This window comes from Peromyscus leucopus, chromosome 17, assembly GCF_004664715.2.
Source record: "Peromyscus leucopus breed LL Stock chromosome 17, UCI_PerLeu_2.1, whole genome shotgun sequence".
In the NCBI taxonomy this organism is placed as follows: domain Eukaryota; kingdom Metazoa; phylum Chordata; class Mammalia; order Rodentia; family Cricetidae; genus Peromyscus; species Peromyscus leucopus.
Genome location: NC_051077.1, coordinates 30,391,840 through 30,417,337, shown reverse-complemented (window position 1 = coordinate 30,417,337; position 25,498 = coordinate 30,391,840). Strand labels below are relative to the sequence as shown.

The following is a 25,498-nucleotide window of genomic DNA, read 5'->3' as shown; positions in this document are numbered from 1 at the left end:
AGACTTGCATCTAAACTGTCTAGACATATAATGTTTGTTATTCAGGTGCTACATAACAATATAGAATCTAAAATAAATGGTATCTGTATTGGACAGCCACATTAAGATGGATTACAGATTTAGCTAGCCATAATCATAAACAAATAATGGAGACTTGGAAATGGAATTCTCAAATGGTTCTAAATTGAGTTGTACAAAATGCTTCAGACACACATTTTGTAAATGATGTGGGAATTATTATAAAAGGAAGACGATGTATTTATCATAGGAAACCCTTTAAGGAAGATTAGTTTTATAATCTGAATCAGGATTTGAAATGTGAAGATTTCATGCAACTCACCTATGACCTTGAATCATAGGTGAGGCTTTATGCATGGCCATCCCTGGCCTGGCTCAGCCAGCAGATCCTGGACTTTTAAAAATGTGTCCAGGAAAAAACTGTGCTTGCATTAAAAAAATCTTTGAAATAATCATGTGTGAGAGAGAATTATGGAAAGAATGCCACCATCTTGTTTTTCTTGTCTGAACTCCTTGATAGAGAGATGATGACATTTATCTATCATGTGTTTGAATACTGAATATATTTGGCATTGACTTTTATGACTATTAAATCTTGTGACTATTAGCATGGACCAGTCCTTGGGAAAGTAAAGACTGTCATTTTAGAGGCTAAGAAGGCTGGAAAGAATTTGATATGTAGTCAGTGGGAATTTTTCATGATATCACTTATTTGTCACTAGTATGATCAGAGGATTAAAAGGACTGATAAATTTGTTTCCATTGCTTTTTATAATTGTCATATAATTGTGCTAATGTAAGAAAACAACAACAATATTCTGGAGGCCCTTTAGATTTATTTTAGGCCACTGTTAAAAAGTAGATGACACTGAATTCAACTTTGGAACAAGAATGCTTTATTTCTGATTACTTTATCAAGTCAGAACAATCATATTTTGGTAGACTAAGGCTATTCTGGTACTTGAATTGAAACATCGTGCTATAAATGTGCAACAGCTTCGCTGGTTCCCTCTCTGTTTTTTGTCTCCTGATCATGGGATGTAGATAAAATTGGCTTCAGGGAGTTGTATGAAAGAGCTTTGCCTTTCTGTAAAAACCATCATCTTCCCTAGCCTGGCACCCACCCCTGAAATCCCCACATTAGAGATTTCTTCCCTAGTTAATAATGTTCCTTTCTAGTGGGCAATTTTAACTGTTGATATTCTTTGAGCCCTTTCAAGTCCTCTGACGTCTTTTGTTGGGAGGGGCTTCAGCTTCCGGTCATGGATAGAAACAGAGCCAGACCCTAGAAGAGGTGCCAAGCGAGACGGGCAGGGGCCACCTCACTAGGATGTTTGCCTGGGTCTGGCCTTAGGAGAAGAGGAAAACCATTTTTTTGTTTGCATGTTGGTTAGCGTGTGAGGCTGTTGGTGATAGAATGATGTGATTTTGGATGTTCACAGGGCAAGGGGATTTCAGCAAGGCTCTTTGTCCATTCTCAAGCTTGAGGGACATGGTCATCCCTGGCTGCTGTGTTGACGGATGTACTCTGCAGTTGCTTTGGGAAAGCAGAGTCTCTCATTGAGCTTCTCAGGCTCTAACCTTACTGAGGCATAACTCCAACCACTTACAGGTCTATTTAAGGCCACAGACTCCAGCTGCTTGAAGATTCTCAGGGTCCTTAGAGCTAATAAACCAGAATTGGCATGGACTTCCAGCTCATTTTTATATAAGGAAAGCCAAGTACTCGTGCCAGAATTTATTTACCATAGTGGTTTAATTAGATCACACAGAAAAAGATTTCATGGAAACACAAACAAACCTTCCTGGAAATCCTTCTACCTCTGCTGGTTTTCAAATCAGTGTTGCACGACAGGATATGCAGCCCAATTAAAATAAAAAAAAAATGCTGCTTTGAAATAAGTTGGTGAGATGATGGTGGCGGAGGGGTCAAGATTGCCTCAAAAATAAATTTGTCACTTACGAAATGCTGAGCCAAACTCAAAACTATAACCTGCACCTTTTTATTGTCCTTAAACTGAACCATAGCAAAGTAGCTTAGGTTTCTACTTTTGCTTCACAAAATATTTTTCTAAATATATGCAATTAGCTAACCTTCCACAATCCCTCTAATTCAGGCAGCAACGGAACATAAATTTGATAAAGAATAACATCTAAGGCAAGTTTTGAAAGTGTATTGTTCCTACCTGTGGGCTGTGTAATATTAGAATAGCCAAATGACCACGGCTGCATAGGACACAACAGAGCCCTCCTTGTTCATATGCCTCAGAACGCTGTTTAGTAGAACATGCTAGCCATGTCGTCACCCTACATACCCTGGAGTGTGTTTTTATATGATGTAATCCTATCATTGTTTGCACATGTAAACGAGCAACAGAAACATTATTACAAGTCGTCCTTAAGTTTTTCCAATTAGGTGAGGTTTTTCAATGATTATTACTTCTATCCTCGTCTGTTTGGGATAAAGACACCTTCCTAGGAACACCTTTCTGGCCACACTGTGTGGGAGGCACTTTCAGAGAGTGGTGAGTTCTGAAGGGCGTGTTTTTAACCATGGAGAACAAGGAGGGACTCTTGGTGCTGAAAACACCAGTTCCACACCAGGGCCTGGCCACAGAGAAGAGTCTTGGGTCAGCATGTTTTTCACCAAGTGAACAGAGCTCGGGCAGAAGGCTCAGGTGCACAGGGAAAGGCCAAGGACTCTGGCGGTGGCTTCCGGGGGTCTCTTGGGACTCAGCCTAGGCAGGAGCCAATAGGAAGTGGATAACCGCTGGGTATCTTATTGTAAAATGGGCCAGAGGAAGACAAATGGGACTCTTCAAGGCAATGTGTGATTCATGCAGGTTGATTTCACAAATGTATCAGGAGAGGGGATTTGGAAGGAACATTTGAAAAGGCACATTCTTGGTGTGGTGGAAATTTTTATCATGTATCTGAAGAGTAGTGAGTGCTTTAATACTGCTATCTCTGAAAGACATTTTGAAGCATGTGTCATAGTTTTGGAATTATACTACTAAGGTAGAGCTTAGGTATACTTTTGAAGTATTCCAATAAGTGGAAAGACAATGTTAGGGCATGGTTTGTCTGTCTTTAAAGTTGTGGTTACCAGTTATACAGCCAGTAAAGGAAGAGATGGATTTATAAATTGTAGGAGTCACTGTAACACTGGAAGGTTTTCCTTCGTTATTTATTAATTTTATGTGTATGAGTGTTTTGCTTGATGTATGTATCTGCACCTCTGAGTGCCTGGTACCCATGGGGATGGGATAGGAGAGGGTGTTGGATCCCCTGGAACTGGAGTTACAGATGCTTGTGAGCCCCCCTTGTGGATGTGGAGAATTGAACCCAGGTCCCTTGGAAGAGCATCCAGTGCTCTTAGCCATGGAACCATCTCTCCAGCCCTTCTGTTTTCCTTCAAGCATTAGCGTCCAATCTCATTGAGAAGGCAGAACATCGCAATCTCTTGTGTGGGACACTTCATGTTCACTGTTCGATCCCTTTCCCTTACAAAGGCCTATTGTCCTTTGTCTGGTACGCCTGTTGTCCGTATTGTGGGTCAGGGTTAGTCTTTGATTTAGAAGATAAGAAGAATACTTACGGTTCCCCCCCACCTTGAATGTTTTCATGAGTGAACATAGGACGGTGCGGCTGAAATGAAATGATTTTCAGTGTTATCAGTGCTGGAACAGGTATCATTAAAAGGCAATTTGGGTTATAACATGATACTTTTCTGGACATTTAATATTTCCTGTTGTAAAAAACCAAGAGGAAAGAAAAACAATCCACCAAATAAAGGGTTTCTGTGCTCTTAATAATTAAAGTGTTTTGAAGGGTGCTTTGAATTAGAATACCCAAGGTTCAAACTTTTGAACACATCCACAATCTGATCTCTTCCAGCTTTAAGGGAAGGTTGAGTCCCATTGATTTTTCCAAGGTCAGGAATATGGCAAGAACAAGGACATTAAGTCACAGAAGCAGGGAGTCTGGACTCCGTCATTCACCCTCATTCTCTAGCGCTCTCTCAGACAGGAAGAAGGGAGCCACGCCGAGCAATAACCACATTCACTCTGAGCTTTTCCTCCACAGACGACGACATTGCCACATATGGTACGGGTGAGAAAGTCAATAGCCAGACATCCCATGCTGCATTTGAATTTCAACTCTCTGCTCTCAGTGGGGTAAGGGGTGGGGCAGGGAAGCACATGCAGTTTTCAAAAGGGGAGACAGAGAACTTTCAGAAGAATGCAACGGACAATATCCAGGAAACATATAATGCTTTACCTTAGAAGAGAAATATTGGTAGAAATCCCCAGTGCACTGAACTCTCAAAAGAGTTTCCTTTCTTTTTAAACTAAGCATCAAGACCAGTATCTGTAATAGATACTTATAATATTGGAAATGACGAGCCTTAGCATCCTGAATAGCCACACAAATACTTCAGAAAATGAACTTTAACACATTTGTTGAATATGGGAAACTCAGTGTAATTGACATTGATCATCTACATGCTATGTTTTTGGGAGATAGATACATTTGACCCATTCACATTTCAAACATTTTCTGTGAAACGACAGCTGCCTGGTGAGATAACTAGTCAGATCCTGGACTCTGATGATAATGGAATTTAGTTGTTTATCGGGCCATGTCTTCAGACATCAGGACCAGTGTGCTTGGATACACATAATTATTATGGATTATCATAATGTAGAAAGATTTTCCCTGAAATTGTCCATAGAAATTTCTGGTCCAAGGATGGAGAGGGAACCCTGGGATTCCCTTCAGCATGAGTCTGTTGATCCTGAATTTATCTACTATCTTTCAATCCATATTGTCTATTTAGTGCAGATTAAGTATTTTCACTACTAAAACTTGAAGCTTTAAGTCTATTAATTGGTAGCATTTATTAACAGTATTTCTAGTGTTTTATTCAATATTTATGCATAGAGTACATAGAGTGGAGAAGATGTAATGGCCACAAGGATGATTTACTATACTATAAATCAGCATAAAATTCCTAATGGTATTTAAAATTATAAAGTGAGATTATTAAATATAAAATATTAAAAGTAGCCAGGCGGTGGTGGCGCACGCCTTTAATCCCAGCACTCGGGAGGCAGAGCCAGGCAGATCTCTGTGAGTTCGAGGCCAGCCTGGGCTACCAAGTGAGTTCCTGGAGAGGCGCAAAGCTACACAGAGAAACCCTGTCTCGAAAAAAACAAAAAAACAAATTAAAAAAAATATTAAAAGTATAAGTTATAAGTTATATTATTTTTAAGTATAATGAAGACTAAGCTGGGTATGGTGGCATGCCTTTAATCTCAGCACTCTGGAGTTAGTGAGTTCAAGGCCAGCCTACAAGGGTTACATAGGAAGTGCCTGTCTAAAAAAAAAATGAAGACCAAACCATTCTCCAGACATTTTTTGAGATTTGTAATTAAAGAGATTATTAATCAATTTAAATATATGAAGAAGCAAGTGTAAGCCATCCATATGTATGTATTATATTTCCAGTCCCTTTCTAATTACCTGCTAAGTTAAAAATTGAATACCACTTTAAATCAATCTGTTGGTTAACTTAAAGCAATCTATAATTTGAAGGCTATAGTCCATTATTTAGTATCATCATTAGACTCTTACTTGCTCAGTACCTTTGATTTTCCAGCTTCCAAAATTATTTAAATGAATTGTCTCTTTGACAGTTAGGGAAGCTGGGGTATATCTCTAAGTGTGGGGGTCACTTAATTCCTGTGGGTGTGAGCCAGAAATTTCCTGGCTTTTAATCATCTTTCAAAACATGTCTTTTCCCTTGCTTCACACCCTCCAAACCTTGGCCCCTCCTTTTCCCTCCTGAACCATCAGTTTCCCCCACAGTATTCACATCCTCAGCCCAGAATAGAACCCTTTTACTACAGAGAAGTTGTATACCTCATAAGAGCGTGACTTTTGAAAACATCTCAAAGCCTTTCTTTAACATGAATCATCTTCAGATGAACTAATAACTAGTGGCCTGCTTATGCAGAAAGTTGTCTAGTTGCAGTATTGGAGTTAATATTGTTTACAAAGTCTTGGCCGCTAGAAGAACGGTAGCATTAATGGTCACTTAGGAACGGGCATTTGTTGCTGTTTGGGGCACCGTCTGCTATCGACCTGTGGACACCTTCAGCTCAGATTCCTCATCCTAAGATCAATGGGTGAGACATGATGAGGGTGAATCTTGCCCCCTCATGGGGCCCATAAAGCAATAGATATTTCACCTGACAGCTTCCCTTTGCCATGGAAGGAGTTCTGTCCTCAACCTTATACAGAAAATTAGCTAATATAGCCTCGTCATGTGAAAACCACAGTGGCGATAGATAATTCACCCTCACTTTTTGTTAGTTAAGCTCTAAACCTAAAGACATTGGATGGTTTACTACGACAAATAAATGTTAAAAAGGGATGGAAGGACAATTTTAACTAGCCCCATGTTGAGTGAAGTATTATGACGGACTAGATGGACTAACTTGGTTAAGGTCAGCGTCTGTGTTTTGTCCTTAGTACGGATGTTGTTCGTGTGTCCCGTGGGTATTCAAGCAAAGTGCTTCCGAATGCTGTCTTTGCTACTGTGTCTGCCCTCTATTGCCACCTAATGGCAAGCAGTGGTAATAACACGTTAAAAGTTGTTCTTTGCCTTTGGTTGACGTGGGTCAAATTCCTTCAGTGTTGATTGATTGTGAAAGGATATTCTGAAGCCCACGGGGTAGATAATGATCTGTTTTTCCTACCATGATCTCTCCCATTTCCCGCATTTTCAATTCTCGAGAAGAAATGACTTGCTGGCACCGGTGTTTACGGCCCGCGTTCATTTCTATTTTAACGGCTCAGGCGTTTCTATCACGCACAACGCCTCAGCACTGCTGAGGTAAATACAGAACGATACACACTTAAGGCATGTGGAGAGGCTTACACAGACTGTGAGTCTGAGACGGCGACTCTCAAGTTAACAGGTTGCCATTACCATACAGGGCAATTTGAGCAAAAATTATACTATGATTATATTCCTCCGTGAGGCTTTAGAGTTCAAGAAAATTTTGAAAATCTGATGATGATGCATCATGCTATTTTCATGGCACCCTAATTATTTAACGTTTTTCTTTTGTTTTCTCTTTTTAGTGTCACTGTGGTTATTAACTGTATGAAAGCAACAGTTTCATTAAAATTTTTCATAAGTACATATGACATTTTTCTTTTTTAAAAAATGTTTGTAAAAATGGATACAATGTAAAAATGCATACAAAAGAGGCAGGTTTTAAACACATGCTGTTTTTCACAGCCAGGAACAATCATAAACCCATGCTTACAATGAAGCTGGTTTGAAACCTATCCTAGAATCTGGGATCAGTAGACCACATACACTATTGCAGATGGAAGTTTAAAAGCCAAGTTTTTATTTATACTTCTCTCAACCTATCCCAGGAGAATTAGCTATATGTTAGAGAATTCCTTAAAAAGTATGTGCTGTTACTTTAAAAACAAATGTGGAAGAACTTCGCAAGTGTTAAAAATAGCTCTTGGGTCCCAAGCCATTCTTTCTCAGAAAACGCTAGCTGTAGAACATATTAGCCAGAACTAGCTTGCTGTCACTCCGGTAACTAACAATCCCATTCTTATGCTTATTGGCTATTTTCCCTCTTAGATTACAAAGGTGAAATACACTCTGCATAAATCAAAAGAAAAGAGAATCTTTTAGTCCTCAAACATATTGAATCTAAGACACACATTTATAAGATGGAAAGATGGGCAAGGGAAAAACCTCAGGGTGACTCAAAGCATGTCATCTTACCCCTGGGAACTTACGGATGACAGCCATCAATTTTTGTAGAACTGACTCACTCTTTGTCTGTCCCTGTCTGTTCTCTCTCTTCCCTCCACCCCCAAGTATATGTGTTAGCTCTAGTAGGCTGTTCAGTAGAGACTTAAGGATAGCTACAACAAGCTGATACTTCCCTCTGCCTTTGGCAATACAAGTTGTCTTCAACAATAAAAGTAGGTCTGTCTACACAGAGCAACACACAAAACGCCTTACACAGCAAACGCTATTTGCACGTATGAAATGGAAAAAAGAATGCTAAAAATTAAGCCCAGAGAACTCGAAATGCAGAGCATAGCTGTGAGGCTGGCCGGCCAGCCAAAGCTAAATCAGGGTCCATTAACTTAGACATGGTGAAAGGAGCCCCAAGGTATGCGTAGGTGGAAATCCCCAGATTCCTTGGCTGCCTTCCCTAGAGCTCGGGGTGCCATTTAGAATCCATCAGTTCTCAAGTTCTGCAGATGTTACAGAATTGAATAGTTAGAGGGGAGGCCACGGACCTCCAAGCTCAATCAAAGTTGTGAGGGAATTGGGAGCACACCGGCTCCAGAGAGCAGCAGCGTTACAGAGGGCAGCGTGGAGAGAACGCGGCATGTATCTCCCGAGCAACAGACTATTATGAAATGGCCCACAGTTGAAAATACATCCATAGCAACCGAGAGACACTGGAGCTGAAAGGACTGGAAGCAAGTGAGCTCGGTAGACAACGGGCAACACTTTATTTAGTTCTCCATACTCAGAACAATGACTGGAGAGCAGCAATTGAAGATGGGAAGGAGACAGATGTAGAAAACACACACACACATACACACGGCGCTCTGGTTTGCGTGGGGAAGCATTTGATAGCACCATTTTGGATTTGAGAAACTTGACACATACAACAGGGAAAGCACACAGCCTGTAGCTCCTCAACTACTGGCCGTTACATCTCAAGGGACTCCTCCCCAGCCTCACTTTACTGCCCAATCACAGCACAGGCACCTAAGGAAGAGCCAGGGCGGCCAGGATGACTGCCGCAGGTGGGGGTGTCCGACCCTACCCTGTGGGAACTGCTGTCAGGTGAACTGCAGGACCGCTTAGACATCACTGGGCTACGAGGCGGCTTACCCAGGACAAATGTCTTGCTTTTTAAATCAGCCTAGAAAAGCCATAAGAAGTGGGTTAGTTCTCATCTTCATTACGTGGCCTTCAGGAGGAACCTTCATGGTTGGCTTGTTTTCCATGCACACACACCGCATGCCAAGCTCATGAATACCAGCGGAGCAGGGAGCGCGAGCAGTCCGCATACAGTTTCCCTGCTCCGTACAGCTTCTGCCCTCCAGACGCAGCTGCTGCTATGGTGGGAGACTCATGGTGAAGAAAAGATGTGGAGAGGGAAGCGGGCAGGAGAATGTGTTTGAACGTAATGTGTGTGGCTAAGAACCCGCATCAGAAATATTACCTCCTTATTAAAAGAGTGCTTAATAACTGCATCCAAAACCACCCTTCAACCTGTCTGTTTTCTTTGTATTTACCAAGTGGCAAGCAGTAATAAACAAGGTGAGGTAAGAGAAAATTTGGCTTACTGCCTATCAAGTTTTAGGGAAAGCATTAGGTTCTTAGAGGTAAAAGTGTTCTAACCAAGTCCCTAAGAAGAAAATGAATTTTTTTTTGGTGGGGGTGGGGGATGGGAGGTAGTGGAATATAATCAAATACTGCGTATTGCCTGATTCCAGTTTCCTTTGGTATTCTCTCAGAGTAAGATCTTCACTATGACAGTGAACAGGGGAATCTTTACATGAGTTAGCTTTATTTTTCATTCCAGGACAGTCAAGATCTAGCAATGCAGGGTCTAGAATTTGACTAGAATAAAGAGACCATTAGTAAAATGATTGTAGCTCTAGCTTAGGCTAAATTAGTGGTCATGATCTCTAGTCTCTTGGGATGGTGTATGGTTGTCACGCTTGTCTAAGGCTGTGGAAGAGGATGCTTGATGCTCTTCAGTATCCATTGCTATTTTTTGTCTCCACTCATGCATGCACAGGGTCCTTGAGAGCAGACTACAGCTCCTAAACTTCTTCGTACCTAGCTGTGCTCATATGACATTTCTGAAAGAGGAAACAGCAAATTTTGAGATGGTCCAGGTTTCTGATACCCATGGAACCACCATGCTGGCATGGGATGTGCGTTCTCTCTCTCTCTCTCTCTCTCTCTCTCTCTCTCTCTCTCTCTCTCTCTCTCTCATTTATGAGAGCTACAGAATAGTTGATATGGGTTGATAAAAATGTTACTATAACGATTTTAGGTATACTGTTCTATGCCTATTAAAACATTTTTTTTCTTTTGTGCCAATGCTTTCTTTCCTTGTAATGAATTTGAGATCTGAGACTGAATCAGTTTGTTTTCGTATTTACAAACACAGATTTGTTCAGTCAACTTATATTCTTCTTATGAGTATGAAATAGATTTACAAGGTTTTAGAAAGCTCAGCAGGGGATTAATGTTCAACATTTGTTCCTAAATATGAGATAAATACAAGAAACAAACATTTGCTTTCCTGAAACTAGTCATTTCATATAGATATTAAAATGACTCTTTAAAATAAAGTTATTGTGAATACTTCTAGTCTCCCATATGATTCTAGAAACATTGATCCTAAAAGACTATATGAAATCATCTTGGCTCTTATGGCAGAGATAAACCCCTTTAAATTTTACTTTTTTCCTTGTTATTATAATGATAAGTTCAACATCTATCTAAGTTAGAGAGCTAAGATTCTAGAGCAGTGGTTCTAAACCTGTGAGTCATGACAGGTTTGGGAGTCACATATAAGATAGCCTGCATATCAGATATTTAAATTACAATTCATAATGCTAGTAAAATTACAGTTATGAAGTAGCAATGAAAATAATTTTATGGTTGGGGGTCCCCACAACATGAGGGTCTCAGCATTAGGAAGGTTGAGAACCATTGCTATAGAAGTACTTTCTCATGTACTGATTAAGCTTTATATTGACTTTAAAAATAGAGCTACAGAAAGAGGGGTACAAGGTACTTCTTAGCCTTAGACATGATCTAAAGTAGCATTATAGTTCTTAAAAGGTTTTAATGATCTTTTTCTCGCTAAGATGAAAACAGAGTGGAGAGAAATTGGTCTTTAAAGTACGTTATTCTTTCCTCCCAAGATCTCTTTTCACACCCGGAGCAGTATCACATAGATGGGCTGTGTCATTTTATGGTGATGGGGATTCTGAAGACCACTGGGGATGTTGGATGTAGGACTGGTGCTTACTGCTACTGAAACGTGGTTGCGTCCGAGCCTTAACTCCTTCCTTATCTACAGAGACCCTTGCTTCACTTTCAAAAGATGGAGTCTGAGGATAAGCTGTTGTTTGAAGGCTAAAGGGAAAGATTTTGGGACCACTCTTAACTCTTGAATCAAAACTTTTCTGTGACAGATTGATTTCCCCTTGGTTTGTCAATATCATTTTTTTTTTTTTAAAAAAGACCAATCATTCATTTAAAAGTGGTATCCTAGGAAAAGTTAAGTACCAGTTGGGCTGTTGGACTGCACAGTATTAGAGATGGATGCTTTATGGCCAGCACCAAAAAATTATCCTTGGTGTATCTTGTGGAAGACCAGGGCTCCAGACGAATAATGTCAAGGACCACCCCAATCTTGGGCTCTGTGAACCTGCTGATGGGTGAAATGTTGGGAGGCACCATGTCTACTGAGAAGTGACTGGGGTTGGCAGGCACTGAGCTTATGCCTCTACACATGATGGCTCCCAAGCTGACTCGAAGCTTAAAACAGAAGGTAGTGGTTACCTTTGATCATGAAGTAAATTTTAGGTTTTCCTTCTCAATATGGGTGTAGTTGATATGCGGATTTGTCTATTAAATTTTGGGATGGAGGCCATGCTGCTGATGTTAAAAGTTAGCAGTCACAAGTTACGTAACTTCTTAGATCTTGTAAGACGGCATGAATCTAAATGCATACATCTACTGAACATCATGGAAAGACATGCAATAAATTGAACCACACTCAGGATGCAGTTACCTTGGATTTTGATGGACTTATCTCCTGCTGATGAGGGTATTTGGGGAGGAGAGGAGGTGAGGAGGCCTGGGTGGGCTGAAAGAGCTCACAGGCCAGGTCAGAGACAGAGGCCATAGGAGAATGAAACGGAGGGGAGGGAAATGGACAGCTGGGGAAAGACGTAGCAGTTCGATCTCCCGAAGCAAATGAAGATGGCTTAAATGTTGAGGAAAGACAAGATGTGATTATGATTGTGTCTAGGTGAAGGGACCTGGTCTTAAGAGAGTACCTTCCACATCTAATAACTTGAAAATTGCAAAATATCTTGGTGAAAGTGGTATTGATGTGTTCTTGCTTTGAAAGCACTGACTTAGCCTGTTGAATTTTAATTTCAAAAATCTCAATGAGTATGATTTGGGGAGTGTGGGTGGCTGGAGATAACGGTGTCTGCATCTATTCGTCTCGTCTGTGAGGGCTTTCCACCCCCTCAACAAGATAGCAGGAAAGTACTTAATGACATATAACTTGCCTGTAAAGTTGGTTAAAGTAAGGTAAACTGTCACACAGCTAGGAGAGTTGGAACTTCTCTGAGTACAGAGTGAACTGTCTGCAAAGCTACAGTTTTGCAGTAGGATGAATGCTATGTGTAGGATCCTGTCTGAAACACACAGGTAGCACATCCTGCAAATGAAACCACAGGTCTAATCACACCTTCAAAATGGTAATATTGAAGGGGAAACTTGATGTTTAGACAGCCGACTTAGTTGCACGCTTGGCTTATTACAGTGAATTCTCTCTGTCACTAAGCAGTGGGTTTGTTTTCTACAAAGTCGTGGCTGGTTATTTGGAAATAGGAATCATGGAAGGAATGACTTATGTAATGCCACCACGACTTAATATACTACAGACTTTCCTTTTTTATTTAAAAATCTCAGAATTTGTAGGTAGTTTCACTTGCTCTTGAATTTAGATAATTCACATTTGGGATATCAACTAGTTTATTTTTAAGAGAGAAGTTCATAAACTTAAGGTTTGGATTATGTCCTCCCTTTATTGATGGAAACTACTGCCCAAGGTCCTTTGTAAGGCAAAGTTGCAGGAAGGACCCGGATTACAAGTAGCTACCAACCTCAAGAAAACAACCGCCCCAGAAGAGTCAAAAGGGGGCCGAAGAACTATTTCAGTTGTTTGACATTTTGCTTTATTTCCTTCATTGTTCTGTTTTGCAGACTGCCATCTTGTCAAAGGGTACTGTTTTCTCATCTTAGACTCAGACAAACCTGTCTACCCATTGGCTTCCTCATCTCTGACGTGGGGATAACCATATTTCCTAGCTCTCTGGGTTTTGAAAATTCAAGATGTCGGGTTCTGAGAATAGCACCTGACACTGAGTTCGATATTAGCTATCATTATTAATATTAGAATATTAGGAAGACAATAAGCTTCAGTGTATAAAAGTTAAATTTATAGTGACAAAGGAATAATGGAGGAGTGGAATTGTACCATACAAATCTCCATCATTTTAATAAACTATGTGTGTTTGCATCTTCCTTCCGCCCCAGAATTTCCAATGCTTCTATTCCTCATAAGGAAGCCTGTTAAGGCAGTGTCCGAAGCAGATATTTAGTGATATCATTAACTCTTCTGGCCAATTGTAAAACTGGCTAGTCCCCAGTAATTAGGCAAAATTAAATACCTCATTACTGGGTTTTGCTGCATTGATGTCTTCCTTGGGAATCCTAGGATGTGTGCGAATGCCTAGTGAATGTTTTAAGCAGTCATAGTCCTCCTCTTCTTCTTCCTTGATGTATAGTTGTGGTGTCACCTCTGCACTCTTGTGGTCATACCACATGGTATCTTGCTCTTGAGATCTTGGCAGCCATCTTTGGTATTCAAGCCCCTTACAGATTTCCTCATCTTCCTCTCCAATGGCAGGAAGAGTTATAGGCAAGGCACCCATGTTGGTGCACGCAGAGGCCACAAATTTATCGCCTAAGACTTCAAGGATTTTGGTAGGGTTTGAAAAGCCCCTTCTCTTTTTATTCAAATCTATAAATTTGCTTTGAGTGTCCATTGTGGGATTCTGAAGAGACACCGTATGATCATTCTGGGCCCCAGCTGAGTTGGTATTTGAGTGAGGAGACGGTAACAGACAGCGAGGTGATTTGACTGGTAGAGATGCTGGAGGCAGTGAGAGGGGGAGGTGAGAGGGTTCCTCCTTAATTTCAAGGATGACCTGGTTTAGGGTGTTCGCTTTGGCCTGGTCAGATGGTAAGGTTAAAGCACTGAACTTCTCTAATTCAACCAAGAAGTTGTCAAGGAAAGAGGATGGTGTCAGGGCCAATGGGTTTGCTGGTGGACACCAGTCTATGAGAGATAGGCACTCTTGGCCAGTCCCCTGGAGGGCTTCTTTCTCTGTGCCGGGCAGAGCATTGCACATAGGAAGACAGGACTGTTCACTGGAAGCCAGCTTAGAAATGAGCAGGAGTTATGAAGTAAAACAAAGAAAATAATAACACATGAAACTACGACAACAGGGAAATAAGGAAAAGGTATGGTGATGAATACAGTTTTGGATTGCAGCACAGGCATGGATGGAACATAGATAGAAGATACTTGGAAGATATCTCGATTTTTGAAATTTAAACGCATAAAATCATTTAGACTACCTGTAGACCTTACTTGAGCAACCGGACTCTCTTAGTTATGGAAGATATGTTAAGCATCAAAAGAGGAGGCAGAGCTTCAAAGAGATCAAGAGGGCAGTTAGTGAAACCCCAAGAAGCTTAATATTAATCTACCTGTCTGAGACTACGTGGACTCTTATCTATATTTCAGATGTATCTGAGGATGGTTAGCACAGAATAATATCACATAACTAAGCTTTGTTTCAATCCTTGGGTTTATTACCGTTCTCCCTCCCTGCAGAGGTTCTCACTCCTTTGAGTTTTTACAGTTGTCCCATTTACATGGCATAAAATAATTTTGATTAGTATACATGTACACATGTTTAAGGGAATAAGTGCTAAAAACATATCTCTTAATCATAGAGCCCCATAATCAGAATGAAACCAATCTTGCAAAACCACTGCTTCAAAGTTTGAAAAAAAAAAACAAAACCAAAAACCACTCTAAAGTAAATGTTCACACAGGAGGAGACATGAGATGCTGATGCAGTCATCTTCTAAGCCTGATATTTTATATAAGCCCAAAGAATGTAATTTATGAATCTGGGTCTTCTGAAGCCAAAAGATCATTCTTTATATTTGCATATTAATGATATAATTTGAATATTTAAAATAAAACAACAAATGCAATTCAAAAGAAGTACTTCTAGAAGGCCTGCTGAGTAATTTGTAATTTATCCTGCTCCACCCTTGCTGGAGAGGAAAAGCAGTGCTTTATATTGTGCATCCAAAGGCCATGAAAGAGGTTGTAGATGACCTTTAGTGTTTTCTAGATAGCTGACTTTGGTTTATGAGGCAAACAGTCTTCTGGCAAAGGTTGCTGGAGATGCATGTTCTGGCTGACGGTTCAGAATAAGACTTCACACACACAGCCAGCGCCCTCTTAGCCATGGGCTTCGCTATGTCTAACTGCTCAGTATCCCCCACTGAATAATTGATTTAAAGTGTTCTGTTGGAGGATGGAGCACTTATTTAAATTTTAAGGGGCATCCGATGGAATCTCCTCACAGGGTGTCGCAAATGGCACCAAGCATAACACAGCCCTGTGAGCATCTTCACACAAGATCCAAGTCTGCTTGGGCACTGACGTGAAGTCATACTGTGCATGTGTTTTGTGATGAGCTGATAGTTGCTCGGGTCCTGTAGGTCAAGTCTCATTTGAGAGTCAATGGAAGTTCTCTTCCTGGCTAAAATTCTATTTTACACTTCTTGTGACCGACACAAAAGTGCAAGATTTGATCTTAGTACTTAGATTTTGGAAATGAGTGAAACTGATAGTAACTCAAGGTGAATACCTTTATGTTTTTCCTCGGGTGGACAGAAATGTTATGTGCACGAGGAATCTCTAAATTTCTTCACCATCATTGCAACCATAGTCCCTATTGTGATCTGTTCCTACCAACTTTACAATCACTGCCCCATGTCACCTCTATACATGTTAAAAGGCCAAAAAAAAAAAAAACACTTTAAAATGGACTTGATAATACCAAAGGTCACATGAAGTGTTAATTTTGATTAAGGAGTACCTATATCACAAAACATACCTATAACACAAAATGAAAGCTACTTCATCTTTTTAAAAATAACTTATTTCTTTTTATTTCACATGCATTGGTGTCTTGCCTGCATGTATGTCTGTGTGAAGGGTGTCAGGGCCCCTAGAAATAGAGTTATAGACAGTTGTGAGCTGCCATGTGCTAGGAATTGAACCAGGGTCCTCTCTGGAAGAGCAGTGAGTACTCTTAACAGGTTAATTCATCTTAAACAAGGATTGGAACTGGATTCTATTGTACCAAAATCAGAAATAACAGCAACTTACATTTAACCCTTCCTCAAAATAGAAATATGTCAAGCTATGTGATTTGAATTTGCCAGAGTGATTCAACCGTCTTAACGCATCCCGTTCTCTATTTGCAAGTGCCAGTCAGAAAACGGGAGCTGTACCCAGCTCCTGCTTTTGTATCTCACTATTTAAAAAGACTTATTTCTTTGTCTGAAATTTGACCAGGGTAACGCTACAGAAATTTCCTTCCTTAAGCCAATGACATCATAGGGTAGATAACCAGTTGAAATGAAACTAGAGTTTCTTTCAAATTATGGGTATCAACTTCAACATGCATTTTTTTTTGAACAATAAGAAGAAGACAGTTGGTAACTAGTGAAACTAATACATTCCTCTGTTTAAAATGTGGTATTACAACAAAAACCATGAATGGCATTGAAAATATATTCAGAGAAAAATCCAAAAACACGGACTTAAACTATTAGCCTGCCATTGTTAATTAAAGCACATGGGAGAAGTTCTTTGGTGCTAAGTAAGCATTTGTAGATACATGCTGTTTCCTCCTGCATCAGTTTATCTAAAGCTTCCATCACTTGAGAGACATCTAATAGTTATTTGAAGGTGAATGGAGGATAGGCAAAACACATGTGGATGGGTGAAGATTTTTATATTTCCCTGTTATCAATAGAAACTACTGAAGGAAGGATGTTGATCTCTAAGTGTTAAATTCTAGAACCTCCATAAACAAACTGATGTAAAGTGCTCAGCTATCCAGTGATAGGGACTTTTGAGTAATTACCCACGACTAAAACCCAGTCTTCAAGGAAGATTAGAATGAATAAAATGACAAATATTAAGACTTTTTAAAGGAAAATATCTCAACTGAGATAGATCCATACATTATTTACTATTCATGGGTTATTTACTAACTAGGTAGAGTGGTGTAGGTCCCTGGGGAAGCTGTCTGAAAGTGATCTTGACTGCACCCTTTCACAATGTTAATGGTCTGTTTATGTACATTTTTGCCTTGATCTCAACTAAAACGGTTGACATATTATACAACTGAACACATTTTTCACATTGGGAGGCACTTGACAACATTTTGGAAATCATTCCCTGGTGATTTAAATTTTTTATATTTTAAAATAACTGTAAAGGAGAAAGAAATCCCTACAGGCACCCATAAAATATCTTATAACTCAACAGAAAAATGAGGAAAAATATTTTGGGAATAAGGGAGGTAGGAGGTTAGCCTTAATCTAATGAACCATTCAGGAGGGAAAGTCCTTTCTAAATTGCATTGATGAAAATAATCATCTTCAGCTACCAGCTTAAGTGAATCAGTAGAATTTATGGACCTAAAACTAATGAAAAAACTGTGAATATTTCTAATATACTACCATATTTTTATGCAAAAATTATAGGCCCTAAATTAAAAATAATGTCTTATGTTATGTAGAAAGTGCCTTAAGACTTTCATAGACTATTGCACACCTAATAATTATATAATGATACACAATTTAGGGGTAAATGTATGAATGTATGTATGTATGTGTGTGTGTGTGTGTGTGTGTAATATATAAACACCAAAATACAGAGATGTATGATGATAATAACATTTTCTTTCTCTTTATGCACTTAAACTTGAAAATTGAATTAGCAAAAACAAGCACTAAACCTTTATCCCAGCATCTATTTGAGGAAAATGAACTTATTTTCTGATCTGGAACTCATGTATATGAATATGATATATGCATTTGTTTCTTTTCAATAGATATGATGCTCTGATATACCCCCATCACCCACTGGTTATTAATATTCCAAGATCCCAAGTTCAGAGTTAACGTGATAGGATGGCTCCTTACCTTGTTGGAACTTAGGCTGTGAATTCTATCACTAGAGTAGCTGTGGGGTAGAGGAGGGTCGGGGTAGTCTTCGGCACCTTTTGCATTCTTCTTGATGACTTCTACATAGGAAACAGGGAAGATGCCTTGCCTGTTGCTTCCTGGGATTTTCCCTTCATACCAGTTTTGATCAACTCTTTTAAGAAGAATAATCCTATCGCCCTGTAACGAGCATTGGGAAAATGCATTATAAGTAGAGACACAGTAATATAAAAAGCATAATTGTCATTGTTTTCTGATAGAACAGTAGTTTCCTATTTGGAAAAATTTTATACCTCCCGTTTTTTGCTTAATCAGAAGAATGCAAGTAAGGTTCTAGTGTTTATTAGAAAAGCATAGATTGTCCGCATGGATGCACATAAACCTCCCATTCATGACATTAGGGTTCTAAGGATGCTCGGTTGTTAATGGGAATGGGCTTATACATGTTTCATACTGGTGCGAAGTAAAATGACTTGTGGAAGTTATTTCAAAGGGCAGATGGTGTGAGAGATGTCATCTCAGTGGCAGTAGCCCCATCTAATCTCTACTAGCATCCATGTGACGATCTGCAGGAAGAAGAAAGTGTTTCTTCAGAATGAAGAGCATGGGGGCAAAGATGGTAACCCAGAACATCCATAGCTGTGGAGTGGGCTAACATCCCCCTGCTCTCATCGGGATGGAGTGGGCTAACATTCCCCTGCTCTCATCGGGACAGTGTAACACCAGCATCCATTCTAGCTGGTGAGTGGCTCTGCCATTCTGGCCCTCTGAATAGAATCTTTGGCTTTTGCAATAGTAGACATTTCTAATCACTATTATGCCTCCGGCAATGAGTGGGCCAATGCTAGATAACTTTATCTAACTCTTGACTCAAAACCACAGGAGGGCCAGAACAAGGTTAGCAAGCTGTTGCTAGAGAGCAAGCCCAGCAGGTGCAGCTGGAAGGTGCTCTAGAACTGTGGGGTAACTGGATCTGATAGCGTTATGGAGGTGACCTCTACTCATGAACTTCAGCACAGCAGGCAGCCCTTTCAATGCCAGCACATTGAAAGTTTTCTTTAACTCAAAGTGCTGGGTGGCTTGCTACATGTGCCCATGAACCACCGAGTGGAGGACACCGAAGAAAAGTGAATTTTCTCCAAATCTCAAAATTGCACCCATTTTCTAATGTGCCCAGAACAGGCAGTAGATAGTTAGGCCTTCCTGGGGTATTTCACACAGCAGCCTGTCTTTCAAGTATAGGACAGAAGATGGCACATTATGTGCAGTTTTCTGTGTTAGGTTGTGCACATGGAAAGTGAGAGAATCGCTGATGATTCAGAACTAGGAATGGGAGGAGAAAACTAGACCATCTCCTGCAGACTTGAACCGCCCTCACTTCACCAGACTAATTACTTGGATAGCTTGCGAGAGATTTGGACCCATCACGAGGCCTGGAGAATGATCAAAAGAAATCAGGACTGTACAGATGGCTCCTTAAAAAGGCTTTTAGAGAGGACATATTTTCATTACTTTAAGACTATTCCTTGATTCCAAGGTAGAGAAAAGTAAATATTGGATACCCATTTAAAATTGGGTAATGAGCAGTATAAAGACAGTTTGAAGTGTTTTCTTCAGATTGCATTCTCTATGCATTCTAAAATGCATCCTAACTAACTGAAATGCATTCTCCTTTTGGGGTCCCATATGTGTGCTCCTTAGTATCCAGTCAAGGTACCCCTAAAGAGGGGACTTAGGATCTTGCTTTTTAGGCTAGGCCACAGACAGACTCTCAGAGTTCTGTGTCAAACAGGGACCCCACTTTGGAAGGGACACAGAGGCCAGAGATAACAGTGATCCTGAGCAATCCTGGGTCCCTTGCAGAAACTAAAGAAACCCTAGGGTGTTCTAGAAAATAGGGTAACCCATCTTGGGTTCAGAATTGCAGTCAGTGAAAACACCCCAATGAAGAACACAGTCAGGTTACCTTTCGCAGGGAGAGTTCCACGTTTGTGTCTGCATTGAAGTTGTATTTGGCTATGGCTTCTCCAATCTCTCCAGGCTGGACTGGGGGCGGTGGTCTGGCAGGCTGCGCTTTTTCTGGAGGTGTTAGCTTCTATAAAGAGAACAGTTACTGGTTCTTAAACCTGTGATAACCTTTGGGCCAGCATCCTTCTGGAGGTGAGGAGAAAGGACGTACCTCTACGTAGGAGATTGGAAAAATGCCCACTCTTCCATGGTGCTCCCCCTCATACCAGTTCTGGTCAATTTTCCTGAGGATGTAGACTGTATCTCCTTTCCTAAATGATAGCTCCCTGGAAGAGACATGATCAGTGGACTCTTTCTGGGTGAGTAACCATCAGTCTTATGATTGATATTCCATATTTATCTGAGAAATACACTCCCCACATGAAGACATCTGCCAAGCTCAGTTAAATAAAGGATTTCCCTTACAGATTTCTAGAAGTCACTTATGTAATCTTGGAAATGATTTTGAAGAGCAAGGATGTGGATCACACCCTGTATAAACCACATCCTGTGATGACATGAAATTTGAAAGAGGGGACAGATTATTATGATCTTGCCAGTTTATAGTCATATATAATGTTTATAACCTAATACTTTGGCTTGCAGCAGGAGATTTTCTAAACATCAAGTTGAAATTTTTGAATATGGATGGAAATGATAGGCAATTATTTTTTCTTTTAAGATGGATATAGATCTTTTCTACTTAATTTAGGCTTGTATTTAGAATTCTGGATATATCCAGTAAAGGGAAAGTTGCCTTATTATCCAGTTTTCAAAACTCTGTCCCTCTCCTGTCAGAGCTAGAGTCCCATTTTGATACATTTGCTGTATTTTTATTGCATTTTGGAATACTGGCTATTGTGGACCTATGGGAAATAAAATGTTGTCTCTTTTCCCATCTAAAACTGAGACATTTTGTTGGGTGAGTTACTTAGCTGTAGTTTTAGAATTATTAGCTTTGAACTGTTAAATGATTTAAAGCAGCTTTAAAGGCATATTTATTTAAAACATAGATCTATAAGTATGTGCCTTTTCATATTATGTACAAATGCATTCATATCTTTTTTTGGCCATTTAAAGGGGCTAAAACTGGCTTTTTTGTGCCATTTTCAGAGGTGCTTGGGTGTATGAGCCACGAAAGTTACATAAGTTGCCCATCACCCTGAGTTTTATGTCAAATATAAAACCACATTGGGGGTGACGGATGCTCTCTTTATATCTTCTGAGAAAAGAACAAGAGGAGGATCATTAAGCTATAATAAGACCAAGCTATTTATAGGATGAGTGGACCCACTTTCTTTCTGGGCTTCTATGGGAGGCTGGTGAATTTACTTTACTAAAAACGCACATAGTTAGATTTTATTAGACAGACCTACTCATGTGCTCAGTGAAAGGTGGGATGGCACAGACAGAAAGGTGCCACAGCTCCCCCTCAGCAACGTGGGAAAGCAAGATTCCCCGACTCCCCATTGGGGAACCCCAGGAGAGGATGGAGTCCATGGATATAGAATGAGGGGCTTGGCATGTGGTGCAATCTAAAGTCAGTGATCCAGTCATGTTCCTGGCCTCTTCCTCTGCGATGTGTGTTATCTTCTCTTTGAAGCTTGTTTTTATTTATTTTACTTTGGTGTGTGTGTGTGTGTGTGTGTGTGTGTGTGTGTGTGTATGTGTGTGTGTGTGCGCGCGCGCGCACGTGCGTGTGTGCACTCACACGAACACACATAACACCATGTGTAGAAATCAGAGGACAACTTGTAGGTATTGGTTCTTCCATTATAAGAAACTAGAGGATCAGGTTGTCAGGCTTGGTGTCAAGAACCCTTATCCCCTGAGCCATCTCATTGGCCCTGAATCTTGTGGGTGTTTTCACTTTTATTCTTGACTTTTCAAAAATATTTTTTTTGAGAATTGTATTCATATATACAATGTGTTTTGATCAAATCCACACCCGCTCCTTCCATTTTAACTTCTCTTATACCCCCTCCCCGCCCCTCCCTTTCAACTTCATGTACTTCATGGAACAACTTTGGAGCCTCAGGCAGAGGCCCTTCTCGTGGTACATATTTAGGAAAGTGTTTGATGGCTTGTCACAAAGAATAAATAAGATAAATATCTTTTTATATAATTTTCGCATAACATCTTACAAAGCATCACATTATGGCCTAAGAACAGTAATTAGCACTGGAGCTCAGAAGAAACAAAATGCTGTTATGTTGTAGTTCATGTCTCAAATGCTCCACGAGGCCCTAGGCTTTTTTCCTAGCTAAGCTCTACTTTGAGGCTGTGATGGAGACTTTGAGGGGAAGCCAAATGAGAGGGTTTCTGGTGATTGGGGGACCAAGCTTTTAAAGGGGACATCTCCCCACCCCCAGATGTAGATCTATTGTGTGCTCAGCACTAGTCTTTTTTATTTATCTGCCTTGCCTGTTGGATGGGGAAGATCCTAAAGAAACAGGCTAAAAAGAATGGAACACAGGACTATGAAAACATCAGCACTCAAGGATCACAGGACAGGGGCAGGCTTTCCTTAGCATCTGTAAGCTTTGAGTGTTGTGAGATTAAGCATTCAGGACAGGATCATTGGTGTGCAGGTACCCATAGGCTGTCCTTGATGTAGCTGAACAAATAAAGGTCAATCTCCCCTTGCTAGGTAGGGATACTTACTCCCAATCATTATAAAAATTTAAATTATTGAGAGGAAAAATCCTAGAAAAAATAATCTTTATTCCTTATTGTTTTCCTATTCTGAATTCATTGTGCTTCATTAATATAACTGATGTGTTTTGAGATTTGGCAATTCACAACTGAACTTGAAAATAAATGATCCTATCTGAGTTAGCAATTTTGAAGGAACTGATTAGAGTGTACTACAGAATTGTGATTTGAATCTTGTTTATAATACATCCCATGGAAACACACACACACACACACACACACACACACACACACACCTTCCTACAATAGTAAATGAAGTTCAAACACATAGTGAGTTTTTATTCCACTTACTTAGATGTCTGAGCTTTGAAATCATAGACAGCTTTTGCAGGCAATTTCTGAAAAGAAAGGTAAACATTGAGCACTAATTAAAAATTTTAAATTTCATATAAGAACAATAAAACACATGCGATGTAAGTGATATGTGCCAGTTACAAATGTGTCAGTTAGTGGTACCTTTAGACTAGTGAACTAAATGAGGGCACAGTAGCTGATTTCTTCACTAGGCTTCATTTCAGGAACTGAAGTAGATTAATGCCACAATATGATAAAATGCCCATTAAAGATTCTGTCCTAATGTGCCATTTTTGAATACCACAAACAAACCATTTGTGGAGGACTAGCTGCTCTAACTTCTATGGGTTGACACTAGTCTGTCTGAGTCATAATAAAAGGAACAAAACCCACAAAAGAAGTCATCATAATCGTCACTAGATACTGATTATCCAAGAGGTAGTAGCTCAGTTATCAAGAGGTTAGTTAGCCAAAAACAGAGAAATGGAGGGTTCAGGAATCCTTTGGCTTATCTTTTAGTTATGAAGTGATCCCCATGCCTACCCTCAAACTCTGGGGCCCACAAATCTACTTGAGGCACACTATACCATGTAGGTAGTGATATCAGCTCTTTCCCTCCCACCAACTAGTAATCCTTTCACCCAGTTTTTCTTCCCCTGGGGTTCTAGTGAGCTTCAAGAAACTTGGGCAATTCATGACTTTGTAGTGGTCTCACAGTCTCTCTCAGACTGTCAGTCAGAGGCCAGTTCTTAGTTTCCATCAAGCCCTCATGGCCCCCAGAGCAGTTAGGAATAAGTGGTCCAGCTCTGGTTTAAGGTGGAGGGACCAGGAGTCAGTATATAAGAACTTCTCAATGCTACTAGAACTTGGTGTTCTTCTCCAACAAAAGTAGTATCATCCTAAGTGAGGTAACCCAAACCCAGAAGGACAAACATGGTATGTACTCACTCATAAGTGGATTCTAGATATAAAGCAAAGAACAATCAGACTGCAACCCACAGAACCAGGGAGGCTAGCTAGCAGGGGGGACCCTAGGATGACTGTGGCTTATAATAAGTTTTGGTTTTACTCAATTACTGGGCAAGCCTCAATGAAACATTTCACAATTAAGATAAAAATTTAGGGCACGCCTTTAATCCCAGCACTCGGGAGGCAGAGCCAGGCGGATCTCTGTGAGTTCAAGGCCAGCCTGGGCTACCAAGTGAGTTCCAGGAAAGGTGCAAAGCTACACAGAAAAACCCTGTCTCAAAAAACCAAAAAAAAAAAAAAAATAAAAAAAAAATAAAAATTTATACTGTATCAAGCTGCTAAAAGAAAAATAAATTAAAAAAAGTGAAAAAAAAAAAAGTACTTGTGTAGAAACTTCCAGTCCTACACAGAACAGGCTAATTAGAACTCTATTAGTTCATGGCTGCCAGGCCAAGACTCAGAAAAGCCTCATTGCTCAAAGTGCATCCCAAGTTGGGAATCACTGGAGCCTAAACTCAGGCTCTAAGCCTGCTTCTAGATTCTTCTTGTTGCTGTCAGGCTTCAGGCTGAAGTCTTTATTGGTCTGAGGTACACAGTTAGCTGGTAAATGCTTTCTCAGAAGGTCCTTTAAAAACACTCTGATACCGTTAAGCTACCTACCTCTTTTTCTGGAGTTCCTCTTCGTTCCCGTGATAGACTTCTTCCCAAGTCAGTCAAAGTAGATGAGTAACTTCTAGGGGACTCATGGTCTGTTGGAAATGATAAGGTGAACCAGAATGAGATTTCATTTCGTTAAAAAGAGACTTAGCCACTTTTTTTCCCTGGTGGCAATTATTTTACCCCCAAATTTGGAGAGATGTCACTAGTGAGAACATGGATGTAAAACTCATAACTAACTGTAAAGTAATGATATAAGACACACATACACATTGAAAATGAAGAAATACACAAGTAACAGAAGTATTATAATCATATATAAAGTAGTATTATTATACTGCTAATTAATTACACTGCAATCCTTGATATAGATGATTCACAGTTGTAGGGATTTTCATACTCCAAATTTATCGAGCTTAATATTTCTATTCTTTTTGGTTCCAATATATAATTATTATAAGATATATAAAGGATTTAAAAATAACATATTTGTAGGAAGAAATGTTGTTCCAAATACAATTTAAGAAGTCATGATGAAATGAAAGATAAAGTATGAGCATGAGAAGACTATGGTCATATCCCCCCACCCGTGTGTGTGTGTGTGTGTGTGTGTGT

The 25,498-nt window shown here is 40.0% G+C and overlaps 1 protein-coding gene across 25 annotated transcripts in view; it reads right to left on the bottom strand.

The window, feature by feature from the left end:
• Nucleotides 1-25,498, bottom strand: part of Sorbs2 (sorbin and SH3 domain containing 2) — a 199,255-nt gene that overhangs the window by 4,490 nt on the left and 169,267 nt on the right. For 15 of the 25 annotated variants that reach the window (XM_028881147.2, XM_028881148.2, XM_028881149.2 and 12 more), the window contains 6 exons: nucleotides 24,887-24,975; nucleotides 23,255-23,301; nucleotides 20,421-20,535; nucleotides 20,208-20,336; nucleotides 18,221-18,421; nucleotides 3,617-3,666 (listed from right to left, as the gene is read on the bottom strand). In XM_028881147.2, the coding sequence (XP_028736980.1) occupies nucleotides 3,617-3,666; nucleotides 18,221-18,421; nucleotides 20,208-20,336; nucleotides 20,421-20,535; nucleotides 23,255-23,301; nucleotides 24,887-24,975 (631 nt within the window). Of the gene's footprint in view, nucleotides 1-3,616; nucleotides 3,667-8,906; nucleotides 9,006-11,906; nucleotides 12,102-13,581; nucleotides 14,356-18,220; nucleotides 18,422-20,207; nucleotides 20,337-20,420; nucleotides 20,536-23,254; nucleotides 23,302-24,886; nucleotides 24,976-25,498 lie in introns of all 25 variants that reach the window. The other 10 variants (XM_037211704.1, XM_037211705.1, XM_037211708.1 and 7 more) reach the window with 1 other exon arrangement.